Raw genomic sequence first — 25,129 nt, forward strand, 5'->3', positions numbered from 1 at the left:
ACAGTTACCACCACTCGCCCATTACCAACACTTCAACACACTTTTCTAATACAAGTAATACTTATGTACAGTTTATATTTTCTTTATTATATCCGCGCCTTCTTTATTTAGATGATGGGTATTAAAAAAGAAAATTAAACATAGTTGTAAGTTTATTAAAAAAATTAACATTCTCAACTTATAAAATAGTAATTATTTACATCTATATTGCACAAGATTATCACAGTCAATATCTCCGTCTTCCAACTATAGGGACACCAGGCGTGGGCGGTGTGAGGGGTAGGTGGGCGGGGTGAGGGTAGGTGGGCGGGGTGAGGGTAGGTGGGCGGTATGAGGGTAGGTGGGCGGTGTGAGTGTAGGGGGGCAGTGTGAGTGCAGGTGGGCGGAAGTGTGTGTGGGTGGTGTGAGCGTAAGTTGGCATGGGCGTCCGCGGAATATGTGTGTACTGGACACAGGTGGCGTGGAAATAGGTAGGCATCCAGGGCGTAGTAGGAAGGGGGTGCGGTTTAGGGTACGGAAGTGAACACGCTTCACCCCGTGCTATCATCAACACGAGGGTACTACTGCTGACGTTGTATGCTGGGGGCGTGGGTGGCAGGGGCGAAGGTGGCAGGGGCGTGGTTGGCATGGGCGTGGATGGTGGGGGCGTCACTATGAAAGTGAAGAACCTGAGGGGGAAACAGATTACACGGTAAACATTTGCGGCCATAAAATAAATACTATATATATATATATATATATATATATATATATATATATATATATATATATATATATATATATATATATGAGGGAATGTTAAATATTTTCGTCGCGCCAAGACAAAGAAGAAACGATTTCGGCAAAATTTAGTGACAAATGACTTCAATTTTAAACAAATAAAAATTATATTTACTATATATATTCTTGATTTAAACTTTAATATTAAAATAATTGTAAATATTAAAATACTTTTAAACATTAAAATAATTATAAATATTAAAATACTTGTAAATATTAAAATACTTTTAAATATTAAAATAATTGTAGATATTAAAATAATTGTAAATATTAAAATAATCTTAATATTAATATGCAAATAATAAGATACGTGTTAATAATATGTTTGTAAATACTGTATTAAGATACTTGTAATTATTAAGGTACTGTACTTAGGATACTTGTAATTATTAAAGTACTGTACTTAGGATACTTGTAATTATTAAGGTACTGTACTTAGGATACTTGTAATTATTAAGGTACTGTACTTGTAAATATTAAGCTACTTGAAAATATTAAGATATTTGTAAATATTAAACTACATGTAAATATTAAGATATTTATAAATATTAAGATATTTGTAAATATTAACCTTCATGTAAATATTAAGATATTGTATATATTAAACTACTTGTAAATACTGTATATGGCTGACTAAGCCTTAAAAAACAGACGAATCTAACAAACAATTACAGTTCTCTTCGGGCGTCAAATAAAGGTCCATAAACGTGCCCTTTACAAGCAAACATTTGAATAATTCCGCGGCGACACTCACCAGTGTTGGGGTGACTAGAGGCTGGACGGAGACCTGGGAGGGGCGGGCGGCGAGGCAGCCGGGGCTGCTGCAGGTACATCACGGGAGCATCTCTCCACTACCCTAGGAGGGGCACCAAGGGCCGCTGCAGGGATAGGGCAGGAAGGTGGCCTCCCAGGGGCAGGAGGCCGCCGTAGGCCGGGTACAGAGGCCTAGTCAGACGTTCAATCTCGGCCTCCTTGAGCCGCTTGTCCTTGGCGCGTCGGTTCTGGAACCAGATCTTGACCTGCGTCTCCGTCAGGCTGAGGGAGGCGGAGAACTCGGCCCTCTCGGCGATGCTCAGGTACTGCTTCTCCCGGTATTTCTTCTCCAGAGAGAGAAGCTGATCTGAGGTGAAAGGGGTGCGGGGCTTCCTGTTGGGCTTGTGTTTACGAAGGACCACGGAGCTAGGCAGCTTGGGGAGAGGCGGGCCACCTGGGGAGAGCCACAACCTTGTTACACAAGTCTAGTGGGTGTTGTCTGATATCTACAATCATTGTTTTTCTCACACACAACTCTGCAGAACAGGAAATACCTTTGCTGTGATGGTACTCACCATGAACTGAAGCGGTGAACTGGAAGTAGGGGTGAGCGGGGATCCACTGTGAAGGACCCATATGGTGGAAGGGCCGCACAAGTGGCACTGCGGGGCTCTGGGAACGCTCAGAGTCCTGGCTGACGAAGGACACGTCGCTAGAAGCACTGCACGACGAGGCAGGGCGACAGTCTGGCTCGGGTGATGACGTCGGAGGGCTGACGGCGGTGTCACGATGCCCTAGGATGGAGTCTATACTGAAGGACAACTTGGGCTTCTGGGCAGGTTTTTGCTCCGTCACGGGCGAAGGTTTCTCCATCTTGGCAAGAGGTAGCAGGTCACAGCGGCGTGGTCTCCACAGCACGAAGGTAATGTGAAATCTAGCGCGCCGTTATGAAGGTTGGCATTTATATGATGATGGAGGCGCAAGAGGCGGGGCCAACATGCTCAGGGAGGAGTCGAGGGAAACACCAATCAGGTAGCACGTCACTCCCTCACATTATGGCGGATTCCAACAATGCTAACAAAATTATTTCTCAAACACTTGGCTCATATTCGTTATATTCTCATAACACACCAAGACATACTTACATACTTTAAATATAACATCACTTATAGAGACGTAAAATAAAATCATATTAATACAATTCTTAATAATAGCAGAAAGCGGCGATGGCAGCGTGGCCCATCCATCGCGGGCGAGGAGCCAGGCTCCGCCCCCTCCGTCCTAAGTAAACACCAGAGGGCGGCTCATTCGCCAGCCGCCGCCTCCCGCCATCAGCGCCACTTGCGCCGCCACCAAGTACCGTAAAATAAACATGTTGATTTATTAGATTTCATATTTTAGCACGGAGTACGGGAATTTGGGAGGGAAAACTTCTCGTGGCCCGAGTTCTGGTGCAGTAAGTCGCTATTTTGATATACCGCCGACATTAGCATAGCGGAGTGCCGCCCGCCGCGATGTGCCGCCACTCCTGGCTCGAGTGGATGACTCGCACTCGAAAATCCGCCGCGTAATAGAATTTTTGCATTTTCCCTGACGAATAATTCTGGTGGGTTGTTGTGTAACTTTCCGTGTGGAATGCGCTAAGACGCACACTGCTGTAATAGGCAGACAGTTTAATGCCGCAGTATTTAACCCAGCTGGGAGGTGCCTTGTCCTCCCTGGCCCAATTGTACAAGTAATTAAAAAAAATATTATGTACCATTAAAGGTCTCCAGTTTTCATTTATCTGAACATGGAAAATAAAATGCACACTAAATGTAAAATAACAAAAAATTAATAAACAACAAAAGTAACTCACGATGGCTAAAAAATTGCTTAAAATATTTTACAGTATTGTATATATATATATATATATATATATATATATATATATATATATTATGTGTGTGTGTGTAAATCACGAATTAATTAACACGATGAACAAAGTGAGTGTCAGACCACGAAGGAAGGATTAAAACAGGAATTTCCTTAGGTACTTTCGTATTTAATAATACATCTTCACAAGGATGGGATGGGGGTCCCATCCCATCGGTTGGTATCCTGGGAGACTGCTGGTGTCCTGTGGGGTCTTCTGGTGTGATGGATGTCTGCAGGTGTCTGCTGGAGTCCTGGGTTGTCTTCTGGTGGCCTGGGTTGTCTGATGGTGTCCTGGGTTGTCTGATGGTGTCCTGGGTTGTCTGATGGTGTCCTGGGTTATCTGTTGTTGTATAGGGTTGTCAGCTAATGTCCTGGGTTGTCTGCTAATGTCCTAGGTTGTCTGCAAGTGTCTAGGTTGTCTTGGGGGTCTGCTGGTGTCTTGGATTGTCTTCTGGTGTCCTGGTTGTCTTCTGGTGTCCTGGGTTACTGTTGGTGTACAGGGTTGTCTGTTAGTGTCCTTAGTTGTCTGCTGGTGTCCTGGGATCTCTGCTGGTGTCCTGGGGGTCTGTGTTTATAATGTGACTCTTCCCGCCCTGATGGTAGAGGGAGACCAATTTAGGCGCTTAGTGTTACAAATGACGTCAGCTCCATCGGCCTAATATACCCTGCCAAGGTTGTTTCTTACAATAAGGATGATAATAATAGCAATAATTCACTTTAGTTAATAATAGTTAAAATAGCAATATGAAGTGAGAGGTGGTATGTATGAATACGAGACAATCGGTATTCCAGTACGTCAGGACAATTATCATGTTGTTGTTGTTAAAGACTCGCTACCTGGAACAAAACGTTTTAAGTAGCACGGCCTATGGTGAGCCCGTAGTGGACTGTGATTATACTAAAACAATTATCAGTTTTGCCACCGTTCTAGTCTGAAGCTCAATGGAATCATAACTATACTACTTTATATAGTATTTTCAAACATATAATAACCCCTATAATTAGATGTATTATTACAATATTTACAGATCAAATTGTCGAATACAAACATTATATATTTCTTTAAGTGTTATGCTATACTGTATTTGTAATATTTCTGCGTGAGGCTTCTGAGGTGCCTCAACCCGACGCCCTAGAGACCACCATGGTGGCCCGCCCCACCTACCGTGGATTATTATTATTATTATTATACAGAGAAATCACAGCAACGTGATATATCAATGAAAAAATAATCATTATCATCATAGTAATAATAACAATAACGATAATAATAATAATAATAATATTATTATTATTATTATTATTATTATTATTATTATTATTTTGGCTAAAAACTCAGACTTGTTTATTTGTGAAATCATAGATTAGAGGTTGAGATATAAGTCTCGTTCTCACCACACACTCAGACCTCGACAAAGCACTCAGGAGAGTGTGAAAGACTTGGGGTAAATTCGTTACATAAATTTCACAAATACACAAGTGTGACTTTTTAGCCAAAATAATAATAATGAGAATTATGTCTGTGAGAAGACATTACCATTAATTATTATTATTATTATCATTATCATTATTATTCTTGCTTTTGGATATAATAATATTAATAATAATTATTATTATTTAAATTATTATTAATGGCTAAAATATTACAAATACAGCTATCTAATATTATTATCATTTGTAAACATTTTCCTCTAAACAGCAAGGCATAATTAAATCCCATATTACAAAAAAATCAGGACTTGCATGACTTTTCCAGCAATACTGAAGAGTCCCTCATGGCTTGTAATACTTTACCACCAATACTGAGAATCCCTCGGGGCTTGTAATACTTTACCAGCAATATTGAGAGTCCCTCAGGGCTGGTAAGACGTTACCAGTAATAATGGAGGTTCCCAGAGCTTGTAAGACTGTACCAACAATAGACTCCCACAGGGCTTGTAAGACTTTACCAGCAATACTGAGTGTTCCTCTTGCCTTTTATGACTTTAAAAGCTAAATGCACTTATGGAAGGTATTATTGTTTACGATTACATTTGGTAACAAAATGTATAAAGCAATCAAATAATTGTTCAGTATTTCAAACAATAATTTGTCAGTATTTAAAATAATATTTTTCCAATAATTTAAAAAACATTGTGTGTACGTTAATACTCTACTACATTTTATTAAAACAAATTATATGGCAACACAACTACCTAAATTTCTAAAATATACATGCTTGAATTTTTTTATTTGCTATGCGTAAAACAAGTGAAAACAATTTTTTTCCTTTATATATTAAAATAGTGATTTAAAACAATTACAATTTGAATAATATCCAAGTTAATTATAATTGATAATAATATGGATTATACTAATATTAGCTTATAATTATAACAGGTGGAGAGGAACTCACTCTTGTCACCCTCAAAGTCTCCATCACCCGTCCAGACCTCCAACACACACGCCCAGACCTCCAACACACACGCCCAGACCTCCAACACACAAGAGATAGGCTTCTCTGAAAACATTTTACAAATTCCCAAAAAAGCATACCCAACTTGGCCTGATAAAGTTTCCTTCTTCAAGAGTAAGTTATCAAATAAAGGTGTCACGTGTGACTATCAGAGATTCCATCAACAGAGGAATCTCGAAGCGTATATCCTAAAAACGTTCGAAATATTGTTTTCGATTTTGCAAGAGGCTGGCGACTGAAACACAGTCACTAAAAATTTGGGAATAAATAAACAATACGGTAAAATGCTATTCATAATATTATAAATTACCAATGGCGATATACAGGTGAGAACAAACTTCACATGCCTAGAGATAATTCTACCTTACAAAAAAATGAGTGAATGAATGAGAGGTGAGGAAGAACACCCCCCCTCCCCAGGTCTCCTACCCCAGGACACCAGCCCGTTCTCTTAGTTTGCACATCGTACAAAGAACACCTACACAATTTTCAGAGGAATTAACAGGGCCAGATAAAGACCTACAATCTAGCACGGATGGAACACAAACACAGGTGGAAACTTAGTACACAAATGAGCCACAGAAATGTTAGAAATATTTTGTCAGTGTTAAGAGAAGTTAAGAAATGGAAACCATTAGAAAGTGACGTGGTGGAGGCAGACTCCATACACAGATTCAAATATAAATATAATAAGAGTCCAATAGGCTCAGGAACCTGTGTACCAGTTGACTGATGGTCGAGAGGCGGGATTCAAGAGCCGGAGCTCAGTCCTACAAGAACAAGTAGGTGAATACAAGTGCTAAGCTAACCAGACTCGCAGGAACCCATGCCACACCAGGCCGTCCTCCCGAGCGTTCTCAACGTCACTAAACTGTTGTACTAAATTGCCCGAACCAAACCTACCCGAGAACCCACGAATAAAGAACGGAACATAACGAACATAGAAAACGGATATTTGTGAGCCACTACGTTTCATAGTACCCTGTAATTTGTACGTTGGGGACCAGAACGTATAAATTGAAACGTATTAGTTGAGAGAACGGGTTGAGAGGACGGGTTGAGGGGACGGGTTGGGAGGACAGGTTGAGAGAACGGGTTGCGAGGACGGGTTGCGAGGACAGGTTGAGAGGACAGGTTGCGAGGACGGGTTGCGAGGACAGGTAGAGAAGACAATAAGACACAACTATACAACAGTACCAGCACAGGTCTACAGCCTCCACCAGCACCGTCGGTAAACAATTTGTGAAATTTGTAATCAAACATTTTATATACACATAGTAAATACACACATGGTTTATTAATATTTGTGCCTGCAGGAACCAGCTGTTAGCTCTTGGACCCCGTCTTTCTAGTCGATGTTGTTGTTGATTCAGCTACTGGGAACCTAAAGTTGCAAGTAGCACGGGCTATGGAGAGCCCGGGCTACTATGGTATGGTGAACAAGGTTTCTAGCCGTTGGTTGTCTAATGCAATGATTCCTCCTCACTAATATATGTCACAATAGTATACACATTATTTATTTAGAGAAAGAAGAGGAAACGTGATTAATTAGTTGTTAAATTTTTTAAATTTTGCCCCGAGGGGCGAGTTTATTGGATAGCACCACTCATCCTGTGAATGGACATACCGCCATAGCAGCATGTACAACACTCCCCAATAGGAAGAATACCCGCTGGGTTGTTCATCCTGTCACTTGTACCCAGACACAGCTGGGACTTGCTTAATTGTCTCAAGTGAACAGCTCCTCAAACAAGAAGATTAACATCTGTCAACCTTTAAAATCGTACGTTATGTTGCGGGTGCAAAATGGGAGAATCTTTTTAAGAACAGTATCAATATTTGGCAAATAATGCATTCCTAACTCAAACAATGTGGGGTTTATTATTCTACACATATTTCTAATGTCTCTCAGGTGTTCACATTCTTTCAGGTAGTGGTCAAGGCGGTGTCTGTCACTCTCACCACAGATTCTGCAGCTCCGCTGCTCAGCTGTTGTTTCCATTCCGAATCTCCATGGATATTTGTATCCAAGACGGATTCTCGCTATTACTGATTCTCTCCCGCGGCCACCTCCTCATCGTCCATAATGATTGGGATTGCCAGCTGCAACCATTTTGTACCATCGTACAGATTCACTGGTTTGTGCTTCTATCCTCCTTTCCTCAGTTACCTTGTCACGGTGATGTTGCCTGACAATACCTCTAATTTGTAGCAAAGTCTTGGGAATGAAGTATTCAATATGGTCTCCTTCAGCAGCCAGCACATCCGTTTGTTCATTCCCACACATTCCAACATGGGAGGGGATCTACAGAAACTTGACGACTCTTCCCTGGTTGGTTAGTACCCTCACAGCTCTCTTAATTTCTGCGACTATCGCAAGATTCTCGGCCAGATTTTTACTTAGGCTTTGTAGCGCTGCTTTTGAGTCAGTGTAGATCACTGCGCCATTAGTGTTTCGTTCGAGGAATCTTAACGCCATAACAATGGCAGCTAGCTCCGCTTGCGTTGAGGAGGCATAGTTCTCAATACGTGCTTTCTCTTCATTTCCGCGTTGAAAGGCATTATTCCTAAATACAGTGAATGCTGTACCAGCCCTGCCATTGACAGGATTAGATGACCCATCAGTGTACATTTGATCTAGCTCATCTCCGGCTTCTTTATAAATGTCCGCGAGATACTTGTGCCTCATTGCTTGTGATATCATGTTGGATTTTTATATTGTCATTTCATTGATGATCCTGCATGAGTCATCCTCCCAGGGAGGTAACCTCTCTACAGGCAGGAGCTCACGGGCTTGCTCAAGCAGGTGAAGTTCTTCGAGGTAGTAGACTGATCTGAGATGACATTTTATTTGTTGTTGTTGTTTAAGATTCGCTACTTGGAACAAAAAGTCCCAAGTAGCACGGGCTATGGTGAGCCCGTTGTGGACTTACGTGGCACAGGAGCGGGGCTGTGAGAGGTACAAATTAGTTGTCGTTGTTGTTGTTTTAGATTTAGCTACTCAGAACGAAATGTCCATGAAGCACGGGCTATGGTGAGCCCGTAAAACATATTAGTCAGTTACACATTATATATACTATGCAAGACTCGCCTTTGGAACAGGTGAAACACACACACACACACACAGACACACACACACACACACACACACACACACACACACACACACACACACACACTGGAGGACACTGGAGAGCAGAGAAAGATACCAGAATGCCAGGAATGAATATGTCAGGATGAGAAGAGAGGCAGAAAGACAATACGAAAATGACATCGCAAGCAAGGCAAAGACTCAGCCTAAATTGTTGCATAGCCACATTAGGAGAAAAACAACAGTAAAGGAACAGGTTATGAGATTAAGGATAGGGGCGGAAGGATTCACTACAAATGACAAGGAAGTGTGTGAGGAATTGAATAAGAAATTCCAGGAGGTCTTCACCTTAGAACAAGGAGAAATTCCAGAGGTAAGTGAGGGAATAGCTAACCAGGAACCACTGGAAGAGTTTGAGATTACCAGTGGGGAAGTAAGGAAGTGTTTACTAGAGTTGGACGTGACGAAGGCTATAGGCCCAGATGGAATCTCCCCTTGGGTTCTAAAGGAAGGAGCAAGAGAACTGAGCCTACCACTCTCCATAGTGTATAACAAATCACTGGCAACAGGGGAACTGCCAGATATTTGGAAAGCAGCTAACGTAGTCCCGATATACAAGAAAGGGGATAGACAGGAGGCACTGAACTACAGGCCAGTGTCCCTAACCTGCATACCATGCAAGCTGATGGAGAAGATTGTGCGAAAAAAACTAGTGGAGCATCTGGAGCGAAGGAACTTTGTAACACAGCATCAACATGGGTTCAGGGATGGCAGGTCCTGCCTCACAGGGTTACTTGAATTCTACGACCAGGCAACAAAAATAAGGCAAGAAAGAGAAGGGTGGGCAGACTGCATATTTTTGGATTGTCAGAAAGCCTTTGATACAGTGCCACACAAGAGGCTAGTGCGAAAGTTGGAGATGCAGGCTGGAGTGAGAGGGAAGGTACTCCGGTGGATAGAGGAATACCTAAGCAACAGGAGACAACGAGTCTGTGTGAGGGGTGAAGTCTCAGATTGGCGAGACGTCACAAGTGGAGTCCCGCAGGGGTCAGTCCTCGGACCTATACTGTTTCTGGTATATGTAAATGATCTCCCAGAGGGTATAGATTCGTTCCTCTCAATGTTTGCCGACGATGCAAAAATTATGAGGAGGATTGAAACAGAGGATGATAGTAGGAGGCTACAAGATGACCTGGATAGACTGAGTGAATGGTCCAACAAATGGCTGTTGAAGTTCAACCCGAGTAAATGCAAAGTAATGAAACTAGGCAGTGGAAACAGGAGGCCAGGCACAGGATACAGAATAGGAGATGAAGTACTTAATGAAACAGACAGAGAGAAAGATCTAGGAGTTGATATCACACCAAACCTGTCTCCTGAAGCCCACATAAAGAGAATAACGTCTGCGGCATATGCGAGGCTGGCTAACATCAGAACGGCGTTCAGGAACCTGTGTAAGGAATCATTCAGAATCTTGTACACCACATATGTAAGACCAATCCTGGAGTATGCGGCCCCAGCATGGAGCCCGTACCTTGTCAAGCACAAGACGAAGCTGGAAAAAGTCCAAAGGTATGCTACTAGACTAGTCCCAGAACTAAGAGGCATGAGTTATGAGGAAAGGCTGCGGGAAATGCACCTCACGACACTGGAAGACAGAAGAGTAAGGGGAGACATGATCACAACCTACAAAATCCTCAGGGGAATCGACCGGGTAAACAAGGACGAACTTTTCAACACTGGTGGGACGCGAACAAGGGGACACAGGTGGAAGCTGAGTACCCAAATGAGCCACAGAGACGTTAGAAAGAACTTTTTCAGTGTCAGAGTAGTTAGCAAATGGAATGCATTAGGAAGTGATGTGGTGGAGGCTGACTCCATTCACAGTTTCAAATGTAGATATGATAGAGCCCAATAGGCTCAGGAATCTGTACACCAGTTGATTGACGGTTGAGAGGCGGGACCAAAGAGCCAGAGCTCAACCCCCGCAAGCACAATTAGGTGAGTACAATTAGGTGAGTACACACGCACGCACACACGCACGCACGCACACACACACACACACACACACACACACACACACACACACACACACACACACACACGCACACAACGCAGGACAGAACGCGTCGCCAGAAAGCTTTCAATAAGAGAGAAAGAGGAAAAATCTAACTTGAATCCGAATGTAAAAAGCGAGTGAGCGAGATGGCATCGCGGGTAATATTATACAAGGGCAATACTGTAAAAACCTACACCAGAGGAAATGAACCTCAAGTCGGAAATGTTGCCCCGTCACTCCTAGGGCAGAGGGAGGGAGAGGGAGAGACGGAGGGAAGAGGTGAAGGATGGAGGGAGAAAGGAGGGGACATAAAGGTGTAAGGAAGGAAGGAAGGGACTGAAGGGATGAAACAAGATGTTAAGAAGGAAGAAGGGGGGAAGGAGGTAAGGAAGATTGAGGTAGGATGGAAAGTGTGGTGGGTAAGGGAAGGTAGGGAAGAGGTGAGGGAGAGAGACGGAGGTAAGAGATATGGAGTGGTGGGGGATGAAAGTGGTGGAGGAAGGAGCGAAGTGCTAGGGAGTGGTGAAGGAGGAAAGGAGGTGGGAAAGGGAGGAAATGGTGGAGGAGAGATATGGAGGGAATGTGTGAAGGGGTAAATGAAGGAGAGAGTGGAAGGAGGCGGGAGAGAGAGTGGTAAGTGCGGGTTAGATAAGGGAAGGGAGGTAGGTCAGGCTACTGAAAGTAGAGGGAGGAAAGAAGCAGTGAGGGATCTTGAGGTTATCTTGAGATGATTTCGGGGCTTTAGTGTCCCCGCGGCCCGGTCCTCGACCAGGCCTCCACCCCCAGAAAGCAGCCCGTGACAGCTGACAAACACCCAGGTACCTATTTACTGCTAGGTAACAGGAGCATAGGGTGAAAGAAACTCTGCCCATTGTTTCTCGCCGGCACCTGGGATCGAACCCAGGACCACAGGATCACAAGTCCAGCGTGCTGGAGATAAATATAACAACAAAGGAGACGAGGAGAGAATGGTGGATAGAGGGGGGGCGGAAGGAAGAGAAAGAAAACGAAGATGGAGATGTAGGAAGGTTATGAGGGTTCAGTAAAAGGGGAAGAAGGGAGATAAGGAGGAGACACTTGCGGACAATGTTGTGTGTATGGACAAGGTTCACTACCCGACCCACCTTCCTGGACATTTAGAAGCCGGCAGCCATAACACAAGGCGATCAGCCATTAATAGCCTCATGCTTAGTGTGTCGTTCAATAAGCGATAATTTATTTTCCACACTAATTCGCATTTGTTTGTTCAACATGTTAATAATGGTGTAGTAAAGTCAGCTGAGCACATGGAGGACCTGACCCACAGGTGCACCATGAAACTGGGGTCACTTAACATGACTACAACTTAACAATATATAAAAGAATCCGTTAAGACATCAACAACATTTATAATGAACGTAAGTCTTAGTTTTAAAAATAAGGAGAGAGATGAGAGATGAGAGAGAGAGAGAGAGAGAGAGAGAGAGAGAGAGAGAGAGAGAGAGAGAGAGAGAGAGAGAGAGAGAGAGAGAGAGAGAGAGAGAGAGAGAGAGAGAGAGAGACAGAGAGAGAGAGAGAGAGAGAGAGAGAGAGAGAGAGAGAGAGAGAGAGAGAGAGAGATGAGGCTGAGGGCGGGACGGGGGTAAACAAGGCAGTTATAAACAGGGTTTCCCATTCCCAGAGGAACACTTGGTGATAAGAATGATACTCAGCTGGAATGTGATCTACGCTCCCCCCCCCCTCTCTCATCTCCCACTCCTCTCCGTCTCTCTCATGTTCCCTCTCCGCTCTCTCTCTCTTACTCTCGTGGCCCATGTTCCTCTTCCATCCAAGTCTCTCTCCCTTCTCTCCCCTCGTCCCTTTCTCCCACCTCCCCTCAGTTCTCCCCACCATTCAGCACTCCCCAGGGTAGATAACAGCCTCAGTGGATTATGCTTGTTCCCTAGGGATGGAGGTGATGGCTGTTTGACTTTACCGTTTAGAGGATCAGAACAGACGCGTGTGAGGGGTGAGCGGCTGTTGGGGGAGTGTGTTGGTGTGTGTGTTGTGTGAGGTTAGTGTGGGGGTGAGTGTGTGAGGGGTGAGTGTGTGTGTGAGTGTGTGTGTGAGGGGTGAGTGTGTGTGAGGAGGTTGGTGTTGTGTGGGGGTGAGTGTGTGAGGGGTGAGTGTGTGTGTGAGTGTGTGTGTGAGGGGTGAGTGTGTGTGAGTAGGTTGGTGTTGTTTGGTGGTGAGTGTGTGAGGGGTGAGTGTGTGTGAGGTTAGTGTTGTGTAGGGGTGAGTGTGTGTGAAGTTAGTGTTGTGTGGGTGTGTGTGAGGGGTGAGTGTGTGTGAGGAAGTTGGTGTTGTGTGGGGGTGAGTGTGTGTGAGGGGTGAGTGTGTGTATTCGGGAAATGACTGTGTACATGGGAGTTAGTGTGTTATAGTTAATATTATTACTAAAATCATTGTGACTGTTCTTGTGGTTAAAGTTCATGACGGTTGAGCTGCTGTGTAGCATCACTGCTGTGTAGCATCACTGCTGTGTAGCATCACTGCTGTGTAGCATCACACAGATCTGGCAGCGTGCATCATGTGAGTGTGAAAAACGTTACACAAGCCGTGACTAATGTTGCAAACTCCCTATATGCAGGCTCGAACTTCAGCTCTTACACCCCGTCATTCCAGCCACCGGTTGTCTAATGCAATGACTCCCGACCTATTTTTCTATTACTTCATCTTTTGAAATCGCGAATGGTGTTTGTGTCTACAATCTTCTCATATAGTTCATTTACCCGCTAATGTACTCGTACGCTATACTAAAACTTTCTGCTATCTCTCTGGCTCATCCGTCTCAATCTTTCATCCATGCTTTCTTGTTTAGTGGTATTCATTGTAAGAATATCTTTTTTCACTCTGTCAATCCAACTTAGTATTATCTCTCTCTCTCTCTCTCTCTCTCTCTCTCTCTCTCTCTCTCTCTCTCTCTCTCTCTCTCTCTCTCTCTCTCTCTCTCTCTCTCTCTCTCTCTCTCTCTCTCTTTCTCTCTTTCTCTCTTTCTCTCTTTCTCTCTCGTCTTTACTAGCGACGACAGGTCGCAATTTTTCACTTATTATTCTGCGTTTTTTGAGATATGGGAGTGAGGATGGGGGCGGCATGCTCTGGAACTGGTCTCACATACGGCATACAATGAGGTGAATGCCTCCTTATTTTAAGGTTCCTGAATGATATTCAGAGTGTTGCTATTAAAGAATATGCTGCTGATGTTATCCTATTTATATATACCTACGGAGTTGGGTTTGGCGTTATATCCTCTCTTAAGTCTGTTTCTCTGTACTACACAGGGAGGCAGTTACCTTTCACCGTGGACTGGTCTACTGTCTACGGTCTACTGTCACCTGTTCTCATCTTCATCACCTTACACTTCCTGGTGTTGTAATCCAATAGTCATTTCTCGGACCAACATTGTTGTTTGCCGAAGGAATCTTTGAGAATCTTCTAATCTTTATCTGTTACAACTCTTCTCATTAATTTTGCATGGTCTGCATGCATCAACATGTTGGACACAACTCCTGCAATGAACTTATTAAAATAAATGAGAAATAGTATTGGTTCCATCACCGATACTTAAGATACCCAGGCCAGTCCGAGCTCTCTCCCCTTACTGTCCCTCTCGCCCCCTTACTGTCCCTCTTCCCCCCTTACTATCACTACTGTTACTCTCCCCCTTACTGTTACTCTCCCCCTTACTGTCACTCCCCCCCTTACTGTCACTCTCCCCCTTACTGTCCCTATAGCTCCTGTCTGTTAGGTACTTGTTAGGGAACACTTCTCTTTCCTTAAGATAATCCTTCCTATCCCATTTGTTGTATTTTGGTACCACTCCTTAAGTCTTCCTACCCTCTCCCCTCTCCCCTACTCTTCCTACCCTCTCCTTCCCCCAACGCTCTCCCTTACCTCTTTTCTACCGCCCCTCACCCCCTTCCCCTCAACCTTACCCTCCCCTTTGGACGCAGATTCATGACCACTAATATTATCGCTTTCACTCCCCTCTTTATCCCTTTACTCATTTATTATCTCATAACTCATTCATTTCTCTCGTTCCATCCTTTCTCCCCACTCCTATCACCATACCTCCCGTCTCCCCTCCAGCCCCTATCCACCCCCTCGCCCCGCTCCCTCCTCCTCCCCCATCCTACCTCCCCAAGACTCACCCCACCCCCCCTTGCCTCCCTACAGGCAGTGATTCGGGAGGTGGTAATTGATTACGCTAACAATCTGGTTGGGGATCACTAGCATAATCGGCGTGCGAAAGTGCCGCGTGTGTTGTGTGTGTGTGTACTCACCTAATTGTACTCACCTAATTGTGCTTGCGGGGGTTGAGCTCTGGCTCTTTGGTCCCGCCTCTCAACCGTCAATCAACTGGTGTACAGATTCCTGAGCCTATTGGGCTCTATCATATCTACATTTGAAACTGTGAATGGAGTCAGCCTCCACCACATCACTTCCTAATGCATTCCATTTGCTAACTACTCTGACACTGAAAAAGTTCTTTCTAACGTCTCTGTGGCTCATTTGGGTACTCAGCTTCCACCTGTGTCCCCTTGTTCGCGTCCCACCAGTGTTGAAAAGTTCATCCTTGTTTACCCGGTCGATTCCCCGTGTGTGTGTGTGTGTGTGTGTGTGTGTGTGTGTGTGTGTGTGTGTGTGTGTGTGTGTGTGTGTGTGTGTGTGTGTGTGTGTGTGTGTGTGTACTCACCTAATTGTGCTTGCGGGGGTTGAGCTCTGGCCCTTTGGTCCCGCCCCTCAACTGTCAACCAACTGGTGTACAGATTCCTGAGCCTACTGGGCTCTATCATATCTACATTTAAAATTGTGCATGGAGTCAGCCTCCACCACATCACTGCCTAATGCACTCCTTTGCTTAACTACTCTGACACTGAAAAAATCATTCTAATGTCTCTATGGCTCATTTGGGTCCTCAGTTTCCACCTGTGTCTCCTTGTGTGTGTTTTCCACCCGTGTTAAACCGTCTGTCTTTATCTACACTATCAATTTCCCTAAGATTTTTCATATGGCAATCGTGTCTCCGCTAACTCATCTTCCAGTGTCGTGAGGTTTAATTCACGTAGCTTTTCTTTGTAGTTCTGGAAGTAATATACTGGCGTACCTTGGGCTCTCTCGAACTTCGTTTTGTGCTTGACTAGATATAGACTCCACGCTGGAGCCGCATACTTCAGGAATGGTCTGACATACGTGGTATGTCCCCTCCCACCACCCCTGCCATCATTATGCAACCACTCCCACCATCACCACCCAACCACCCCAACCACTCAGTAATTAACAGTTTGATATACTAATTACAGAAACATTTGTAAACTAAAATACTGTCACCAGAAGGTATTTAAACTCACATCTTCAGGTACACCAGCTGACCAGTACACCATCTTGTGCACTGGTACACTACACCCAGACCACTACACCATCATGGTGCACTGGTACACTACACCCAGACCACTACACCATCATGGTGCACTAGTACACTACACCCAGACCAGTACACCATCAAGACATAGCTCTCCTCACCACATCCTAAGACACAAACAACACCCAGCTGGACACACCTACACCCAGGCACCCAAACAAGGCGACAACTGTGCCTCTCTCTGGAGTCGTCTCCGGCTGACCCCTCTAGCTCCACCAGGGGACGTTATAAGCCAGTAGATCTCAAAAAAGAAAATAGAATAAATCACTGTAAACTGTTTACACTGTACCCCTGGCAGGCTGGCGCTCCTCTCCCACACGGACCAGTCCGCGTATTTACGTATTTACGCGGGGATTCAACTTATCACAGAGGGATTTACGGGAGGGATTTACATGAATTATATCGTTATGAGTAGTGGAGGCTCGCGCGCGCACGTGTGTGGGTGCAGTATCCACACAGTGTATGTGTGTGTGAGTGTGTGTGTGTGTGTGTGTGTGTGTGTGTGTGTGTGTGTGTGTGTGTGTGTGTGTGTGTGTGTGTGTGTGTGTGTGTGTTGACCTAGTTGTGCTTGTGGGGGTTGAGTTCTGCTCTTTCGGCCCGCCTCTCAACTGTCAATCAACTGTTATTAACTACTATTTCCCCCCCCCCCCCCACACACACACCAGGAAGCAGCCCCGGTGACAACTGGCTAACTCCCAGGTACCTATTTACTGCTAGGTAACAGAGGCATTAGGGTGAAAGAAACTCTACCCATTGTTTTTCGCCGGCATCCGGGATCGAACCCGGGACCACAGGATCACGAGTCCAGTGTTCTGTCCGCTCAGCCACCGGCTCCCTGTGTGTGTACTCACCTAATTGTGCTTGCGGGAGTTGAGCTCTGACTCTTTAGTCCCGCCTCTCAACCGCCAATCAACTGGTGTACAGATTCCTGAGCCTACTGGGCTCTGCCATATCTACATTTAAAACTGTGCATGGAGTCAGCCTCCACCACATCACTTCCTAACGTATTCCATTTGTCAACCACTCTGACACGAAAAAAGTTCTTTCTAATATTTCTATGGCTCATTTGGGCACTCAGTTTCCACCTGTGTCCCCTTGTGCGTGTGCCCCTTGTGTTAAATAGCGTCTCTGTCTACCCTATCAATTCCCTTGAGAATCTTGAATGTGGTGATCATTTCCCCCCCAACTATTCTGTCTTCCAGCGACACACACACACACACACACACACACACACACACACACACACACACACACACACACATACACTTGTGTGTGTGTTTGTGTATCACAGCTGACAGTGCACATGTGTGTGCATCACAGCTGACAGTGCACATGTGTGTGTGCATCACAGCTGACAGTGCACATGTTGCTCTAGGTGGCTACAGTGATGGGCGGGTCTCTACTCACTGCTCTGCTGCCCGGGTCCTCTCAAACTTCACAACAATCCTTTTACCTCATACCTCTCTTCACCTAGCAATAATCAGCGTCCCGGGAGGTAGGCAGCTGTTGTGCGCTGCAGGGGGGGGGGGGGGAGGGGATCCTGGATAACCCTAACAAGCTTCCTGGGCCCCGAACAGGGAGAATCATAACTTTGCTATGTCTGTATTAATGTCCAGTAACCAATGTATCACTGTCAGCCTCTGTTATGGTTCTTCTCGTTAACTTTGCATCATCGGGGAAACAATGATATGAAGGAGCCAATTTCCTGTGTCAGTCGTTGGCGTATATTTGGAAGAGATTGGTTGCTGGCTACGGCCGCCTCTCCTCGCCACCTTGGCCAGATCTTGTCTGGGACCCTGGCTTTACTTCCAGCTTCTTTACTTGTTTACTTTCTGGTGCCACCTTCATCTTGGTGAGGTAATGTAGGGTAAGGGCTAAGCCAGCAGTAGCACTGTATAGAACACGGGAAGGATATGAGACAGACTAAGAACTGGGGAGGGTAAGACAATTATGCGGAGACAGCCCTCTATAATTACCCAAGTTATAGGTTGAGAGCGACGTTCGTGGTGTCTTCTCTATAATCTTAAGAATGTCCAAGTTTTGAAGCTTGTGATAGTTTCGAAAACACGAGAGGGAAAACACTTCCCTCTCGTGTTTGCCATCCGTCTCCACTTTGTATGGAAAAGGCAATTTTCGTAAGTTTTTCTGCAATTTTTTCTTTAATTTGTTGTTGATCTTGGAATTTTAAAAATGCATATATATCACATTTATACGTGGTGATCCAGTCTCTTTAACGTTATGAATATACACACCCACACTATCTATTATATAAATATATATATATATATATATATATATATATATATATATATATATATATATATATATATATATATATATATATATATATATATATAGGGAGTACCACCTCTGGCTGGAAGAAGGGGGACCCATAGCCTCGGAGGAAACCACGGAGGAAATTATATATAATTTATATATATATATATATATATATATATATATATATATATATATATATATATATATATATATATATATATATATATATATATTAATTGGCATATATTCATAGCAGTCTAAATATTAGTATATTTTGGTAGCAGTCTTTCGTGTAAACATATATTGTTGAATATGACCGAAAGTGTAAGATTAATGATTCTAACACGAATTTTTTTCGTCTTAGAATCGCGTTTTAGTTTTTCTTCACTGTCGAGTGAAGTTGAAAAATTACCTCTCCAAAGTTCATTTCCACAAGTTTTTATGGTTTGACGCCAAGGGATGCATTTCGCAGGACACTACTTACATTTTCAAAAACAAATTTATTATGCTGTTGCAAAGACTTATATTCACTTATATTGTTTGTTAAGACTTCTCTCTTAAGACTTAAGACAGAGAAGTCTTAACAAACAACATAGAAATCATCGATAGATACAGCAATAGCAGGCGGCTCGACATCTGCGAGGCACTACACATCAAAAAGTTAACACCATCAATCAACAGCCAATTAATGCACAACTATATTCTACCCACTTCAAGACTCCGTGCCAATATAGAAGCATCAAGAGGAAGTATGGGCCAATAGGCCCTTTGCAGTTACTTCTATTCTTATGCTCTCATATATCCAATTAATACCCACTGTTCCGTGTTCTGTCTTGTGTTTGTCACAAGTTTGTTCACCTCATCCAAAATTGTTGTACCATATTACCTCACCCAATTGCCAGTATAAATATGGAAGCAAATGGCGTGTTTACAGGTTACAGTTGTGTGTGTAAACTAAAGTCTTTGAAAATGTAATAGGTAATTACGAAACGCGTCGAGGCATCGCGTCAGACTAGAAATATAAATGAATTTTGGAGAATTGATTTTTCACTTACCATCGACAGTAAAAAGAAACGTAAGAAATATGGAGAAAATTCGTGTTAGAATTATTAATCATACTTTTTCGGTCATATTTAACAACATATGTTTACAAGAAAGACTGCTACCAAACTATACTAATATATATATATATATATATATATATATATATATATATATATATATATATATATATATATATATATATATATATATATATATATATATATATATATATATATACACACATACGCAATGTAAATAAATGTAAATTAATACACGCATACTGCACATATACAATTCACAGAAACCAATTTGGTTCCCTAATACTTGTTTACGTTCGTTCAAAACTAAATTACTTAATGATGGAAATCAGTCAATAAACCTTTTAGAGCTATTTCAACTTGTTTAACACTCACCCACATCAAATGTTGCTCGTTAAAGATAAATATGCGGGTTTAGCGCCCTTAAGATGGATATCACCTCATAAATGATCAATAAATCTGTTTATACTGCATCAGCTGATTTATGTAAACAATGGAGGGGGAAGGGGAGAGCGGAAGAGGTGGGGGGTGTGAGACGGAAGAGAGGGGGTGCGAGAGACAGGGAAGAGAGGGAGGGAGAGAAAAGTAAAGGGAAGAGAGAAGTAAGAATTAAAACGAGGTGAAGAGAGATGTGTGAGTGTTAGAGAATAAAGGAAAGCGAATGGAGGGAGTGAAAAAATGACCGATGAGAGGGAGCGTGTGAGGGTAGGGAGAGAAGAAAGGGAAAAAGAGAATGAGGAAGAAGAGAGGGAAGGGGAAGTGTTCGATAAGAGTGATGGGAAGGGAAAGGGGAAGGAATCAGGAAAGAGGGAGGGGTGATGGGATGGAGGGAGTGACGTGAGGGAAGGTGGAGAAGGGAAGGAAGGAGCCAGGGAAGGGATGGAGTGAGGAGAAGGAAGGAAGGAAGGGACCATGGGAGAGAGGGAGTGAGGGGAAGGAATGGGGTAGAGGGTTAGGAAGGAGTCAGGGGGTGGGAGGAATATGGTCAAATTCTTCCCCTTTATTTTCTGTTGACATATCGTAATGGTTTTCATGGGATTAAATGGCTTTTATCATACGCTTGTGTGTGTGTGTGTGTGTGTGTGTGTGTGTGTGTGTGTGTGTGTGTGTGTGTGTGTGTGTGTGTGTGTGTGTGTGTGTGTGTGTATTTACTACTTTTATTTACTATTTGTGCCTGCAGAATCGAGCTATTAGCTCTAACACCCTGCTTTTCTAACTAATCTACCGGCTGTGTTATTCTATAACTGTCACTTTTAGTCTGTTACCAAATCTTTCGTTCTCTCCTTCCCTCCTTGTGTCCATCCCGACATATTCTCTCTGTCTATTGTTTTACAATACAATACAATACAATAATTTTTTACAATAGACAGAAGTTTCTGTCTATTGCTCCCAACAGCTTACATCACCAGGTCTCATATCGTCCTCCTGCATCCCAGTTTATTCCACTTCGGTTGAAATCCCCCATGATAAGATTAGTTTATTTTTTCAGTGGGCCATCCTATCTGCCTGTTGGATTATTTCCACACAAGACCTGCTTACATTCTCACTGATGTCTGGGTCTTGTGCTAGTCAGCAGAGGCTGCTAAACACTACTACTGACTTATATGTTAGTGTGTACATCCGCGCGGTTGTGTGGGTGTTGTGTGCGTCCGTGTACGTTGTGTGCGTCCGTGTACGTTGTGTGCGTCCGTGTACGTTGTGTGCGTCCGTGTACGTTGTGTGCGTCCGTGTACGTTGTGTGCGTCCGTGTACGTTGTGTGCGTCCGTGTACGTGCTCACATGTATGTGCGTGTCTGGATGTCATTACCACCGACGTGTATTAATGCCGTGTTTGTGTTTGGACAAGCAGGAAAATCAATAAGCCTCAACACTGAGCACAAAAGCGATTTCACGCAGCTTAAGTGTTTGAATGACCCGGAATTAGTAATGTTTACTGTGGGATATAAATGGTCATGTAAAAAAAAAATCACAAATTTAGCTTAAATGTCAAGCTACAAAGATATAAAATAATTATTGTAATAAGGTTATAGAAAGTAAGAGTTCAAAGAAAGAGAGAGAGAGAGAGAGAGAGAGAGAGAGAGAGAGAGAGAGAGAGAGAGAGAGAGAGAGAGAGAGAGAGAGAGAGAGAGAGAGAGAGAGAGAGAGAGAGAGAGACGGAGGAGAGCAAACGGAGCATGAGAAAATAAATATAAGCACAAGTGAGAAAAAGTTGGCGCAAGATGTCATGTGTTTAGCTAAGAGTTGCCAGTGACTTTTTTTTATTTAAGTCCGTGCCAGTTTTTTCGTGTGTTGTGGGAGGATAACTTGAGGGGCTAATGGGGATCTTCATATGGGAATATGAAGCGACGTTTAAGGAAGTTGCATAAAAAATTTAAAGTTACACGTAAAAGAAGCAAAGAATGTTGAAACATTAATTAATCGCGCGGGAGACGGCAACTATCATGGTTTTTCCAAGTTGGTAACACTGCGTATAATATTTAGCATTTTTTCTGTTTAATCTCTGTTTATATATTTTTGGCTTCAGATTTATTAGGTGGTTCAACACTCAGTAGCTCCCAGGGTGAGGGTGTTGCGTGGACGACGACTGAACTGAACACAGATGCTAGAGAATTAAGTCCATCTATAATTTATAACTATAATATAATGTTTTAAGGTTTGAAAGTGGGCCTTGGGTGTACATAGTTATTTCCACACCTCTAAATCTACTATATTACATCTATGACCAATATCCATGCATTTAGACCTATTCCTATGCCTCTAGAGCCATACCCATGCCTCTTACATTCACTTCTATGCCTCTAGTTCCACACATCCGTGCTTCTAGACCAACATCTATAACGGCAAAGTCCACTCGCACGCCTCTAGACTCCCTCACCTCTGCTGCGACTGCCTCTCACCTGTCTCTAGATCAACTATCGAGCCTCTATAACCCATTCCCATGCCTCTATGATTACTTCATTGAATTGCCAAGTTAGTTACATATTTCTAGAATAGTTCTAGCGCCCTTATAGAGGGACTCCACTCTCCACCGCTGGACCGCTCCCATACCCGCCAGCAAACCCCCGTGACTCTAAAACTTTTCCATGGCATTACTGTTGACACTGGCACGGCAGGCACGTGACTTATGGGCGTGGGTGCAGCCGTGGACCCTGGCGTGGAGGTGACCACGGGCGTGAACATTTAGGCGTAGGAACGTCTAAGATGCGTTGAAGAATGAATACGTTGCAGGTGGCCGGAGACATGCCTCACCTGGCGCAGTTGGTGCCTGTCCCGACGCCAGCTGACGCCATAAAACATGCCCTGCTTACCTACTTCTTAGTATTATCTTACTGGTACTCACCTGGTTCTTGCATGGTATTCATCCAGTCCTCACTTAGTGTTCAAATGATGGTCACTTTACACTCAGTACTCACCTGTATCTCCCATCTGGAAAATACACAAAACAAAATTAGAGAACTTAAGAGGACCCAAGTAAGGTTCTATGCCTCGGGAGCATGCGATATCGTAACCATGTCGGGAGAAGTCGACATGATTACGATATATAAGATTCGTAAAGTTAAGAATCTTGAATTGATTGAAAAAGTGAAGAAATGTAAATATGTAGCAAGAGGAGACATGGGCGGTAACTAGGAACGTAGATAGAACACTGAGATGTAAGAAAATATTGATTCTGTGTACGAGAAGTTGGCAAGACAAATTAATTTAGCTGAACGGGAAGGTGATACGAGACTAATTCCATACATAGTGTAAAGAGTAGGTGTGCTAAGAAGAGGGTCACGGGACCGAAGACTTAAATTCTGGGTCCCAGGAGCTGAAACTGAAGCTTGTACGTACATCCACATATAGATGAGTACATATATTCTCTCTCTTCTTCACTCCCTGTTCCTCCTCCTTTCTTCTTTCACCATGTTCCCCTTTCCTCATTCTTTCCCCTCTCCTCCTCTTCCCTTTTACCTTATTCCTCCCTTCTACTCTGCCTCTTACCCCTCCATATATTATCTCGGTGTTCCACCTCCGTGGCTCTCTGCCCAACCCCACCCTTCACCCCCGCAAGACGCCGCTGAACTACAGCCGTGAATAACACAAAAATATGTTATGTAAATACCAGGCAATAATTCACACCAGCGTGTTATTACCACAAACCCTCTCCCGGTGTGGTTACTGCCTCAGAAACAAATATATAATTTGTATGGATGAGAGAGTGAGTGTTGCGAGTGACTCACACACACACACCTAGTTGTGCTTCCACGGCCGGGCATAGGCTCTTAAGCCCCGCCTTTGGACCATCATTAGTTCAGTGCAGTGACTCTTTACACTCGTTTTCCTTATCATATTTACACTTAAAGCTGTGTATTGAATTGGCTTCGACAACTTCCTCATCTAGTCCGCTCAATTTATTTACGACTCTTAGACTGAACAAGCTTGTAAGTCGTTATCATGTCTACTCTGTTCCTCCCCTCCCCCCCCCCCCCAGTGTAAAGAGGTTAGATTCCCTCAGTCTTTCTTACAGCTCAGTCCCGCTTGTTCAGGAACGAACCTTGCAGCACATTTTGGGATCTTTCGGTTTTATTTCGTATTTTGTTTAGATGGAGGTTCCATGCCGGGGCAGCATACTCAATAACAGGTCTCACAAAGGATATATACAGGGCTTGGAAAGGATCTTTGTCCAAGTTCTTTAAGGATAACCAGACGTTTGCCAGTATGGCATATGCTGCCCTTGTTATTGTGTTGATGTGTGCCTCTGGTCTTAGATCTACAGTCAATATGTCCACTGCTAAGTCTGCCTTTTTCAGAAGTAGGAATTTGCCTTCTCTTCATCCTGTACTGTATTTGAGGGCTTCTTGCTCTATCACCTATTCTCATAATCTTGCATTTATCGGGGTTAAGGTCTTATAGCCATTTCTCAAACCATCTCTGGAAATAGTCTAGTTCATCTTGAAATGTATTGTAGTCCTCCTCAGTTCTCATTCGCCTAATTGGCTTAGCATCATCAGCAAACATGGATAAAAATTAGCTGATAGATCGTTTACATATATTAGGAACAAGACCATTGAGGAACACAATGGTCCTGTTCCTCTCTCCATTCCGTTAGTTTTCCACTTACTATGACTCTTTGCCTTCTTTCTGAAAGTTACTCTTTCACCCACTTTAATACTCCTCCTGATACACCAGCCTGTTTGTGCCTGCAGGATCAAGCTGCTAGCTCTTGTACCTGGCCTTCCTGACCCTCCGTTACCTAGTGTAAAGACTCCCGACCAATCTTCTCCATCAT

General features: G+C 43.5%; 1 protein-coding gene across 1 annotated transcript; it reads right to left on the reverse strand.

Annotated features, from left to right (window-relative positions):
- Nucleotides 1-139: 139 nt before the first annotated feature.
- On the reverse strand, nucleotides 140-3,270 carry LOC123761879 (homeobox protein MSH-C). The gene is made up of 3 exons (XM_045748099.2): nucleotides 2,109-3,270; nucleotides 1,535-1,987; nucleotides 140-668 (listed from the first exon to the last, which is right to left on the reverse strand). Exons 1-2 carry the CDS (start codon nucleotides 2,404-2,406, stop codon nucleotides 1,632-1,634), a joined length of 654 nt encoding a protein of 217 aa, XP_045604055.1. The 5' UTR covers nucleotides 2,407-3,270; the 3' UTR covers nucleotides 140-668; nucleotides 1,535-1,631.
- Nucleotides 3,271-25,129: the final 21,859 nt, after the last annotated feature.

This window comes from Procambarus clarkii, chromosome 24 (genome assembly GCF_040958095.1).
Source record: "Procambarus clarkii isolate CNS0578487 chromosome 24, FALCON_Pclarkii_2.0, whole genome shotgun sequence".
NCBI classification, from domain to species: Eukaryota; Metazoa; Arthropoda; class Malacostraca; order Decapoda; family Cambaridae; genus Procambarus; species Procambarus clarkii.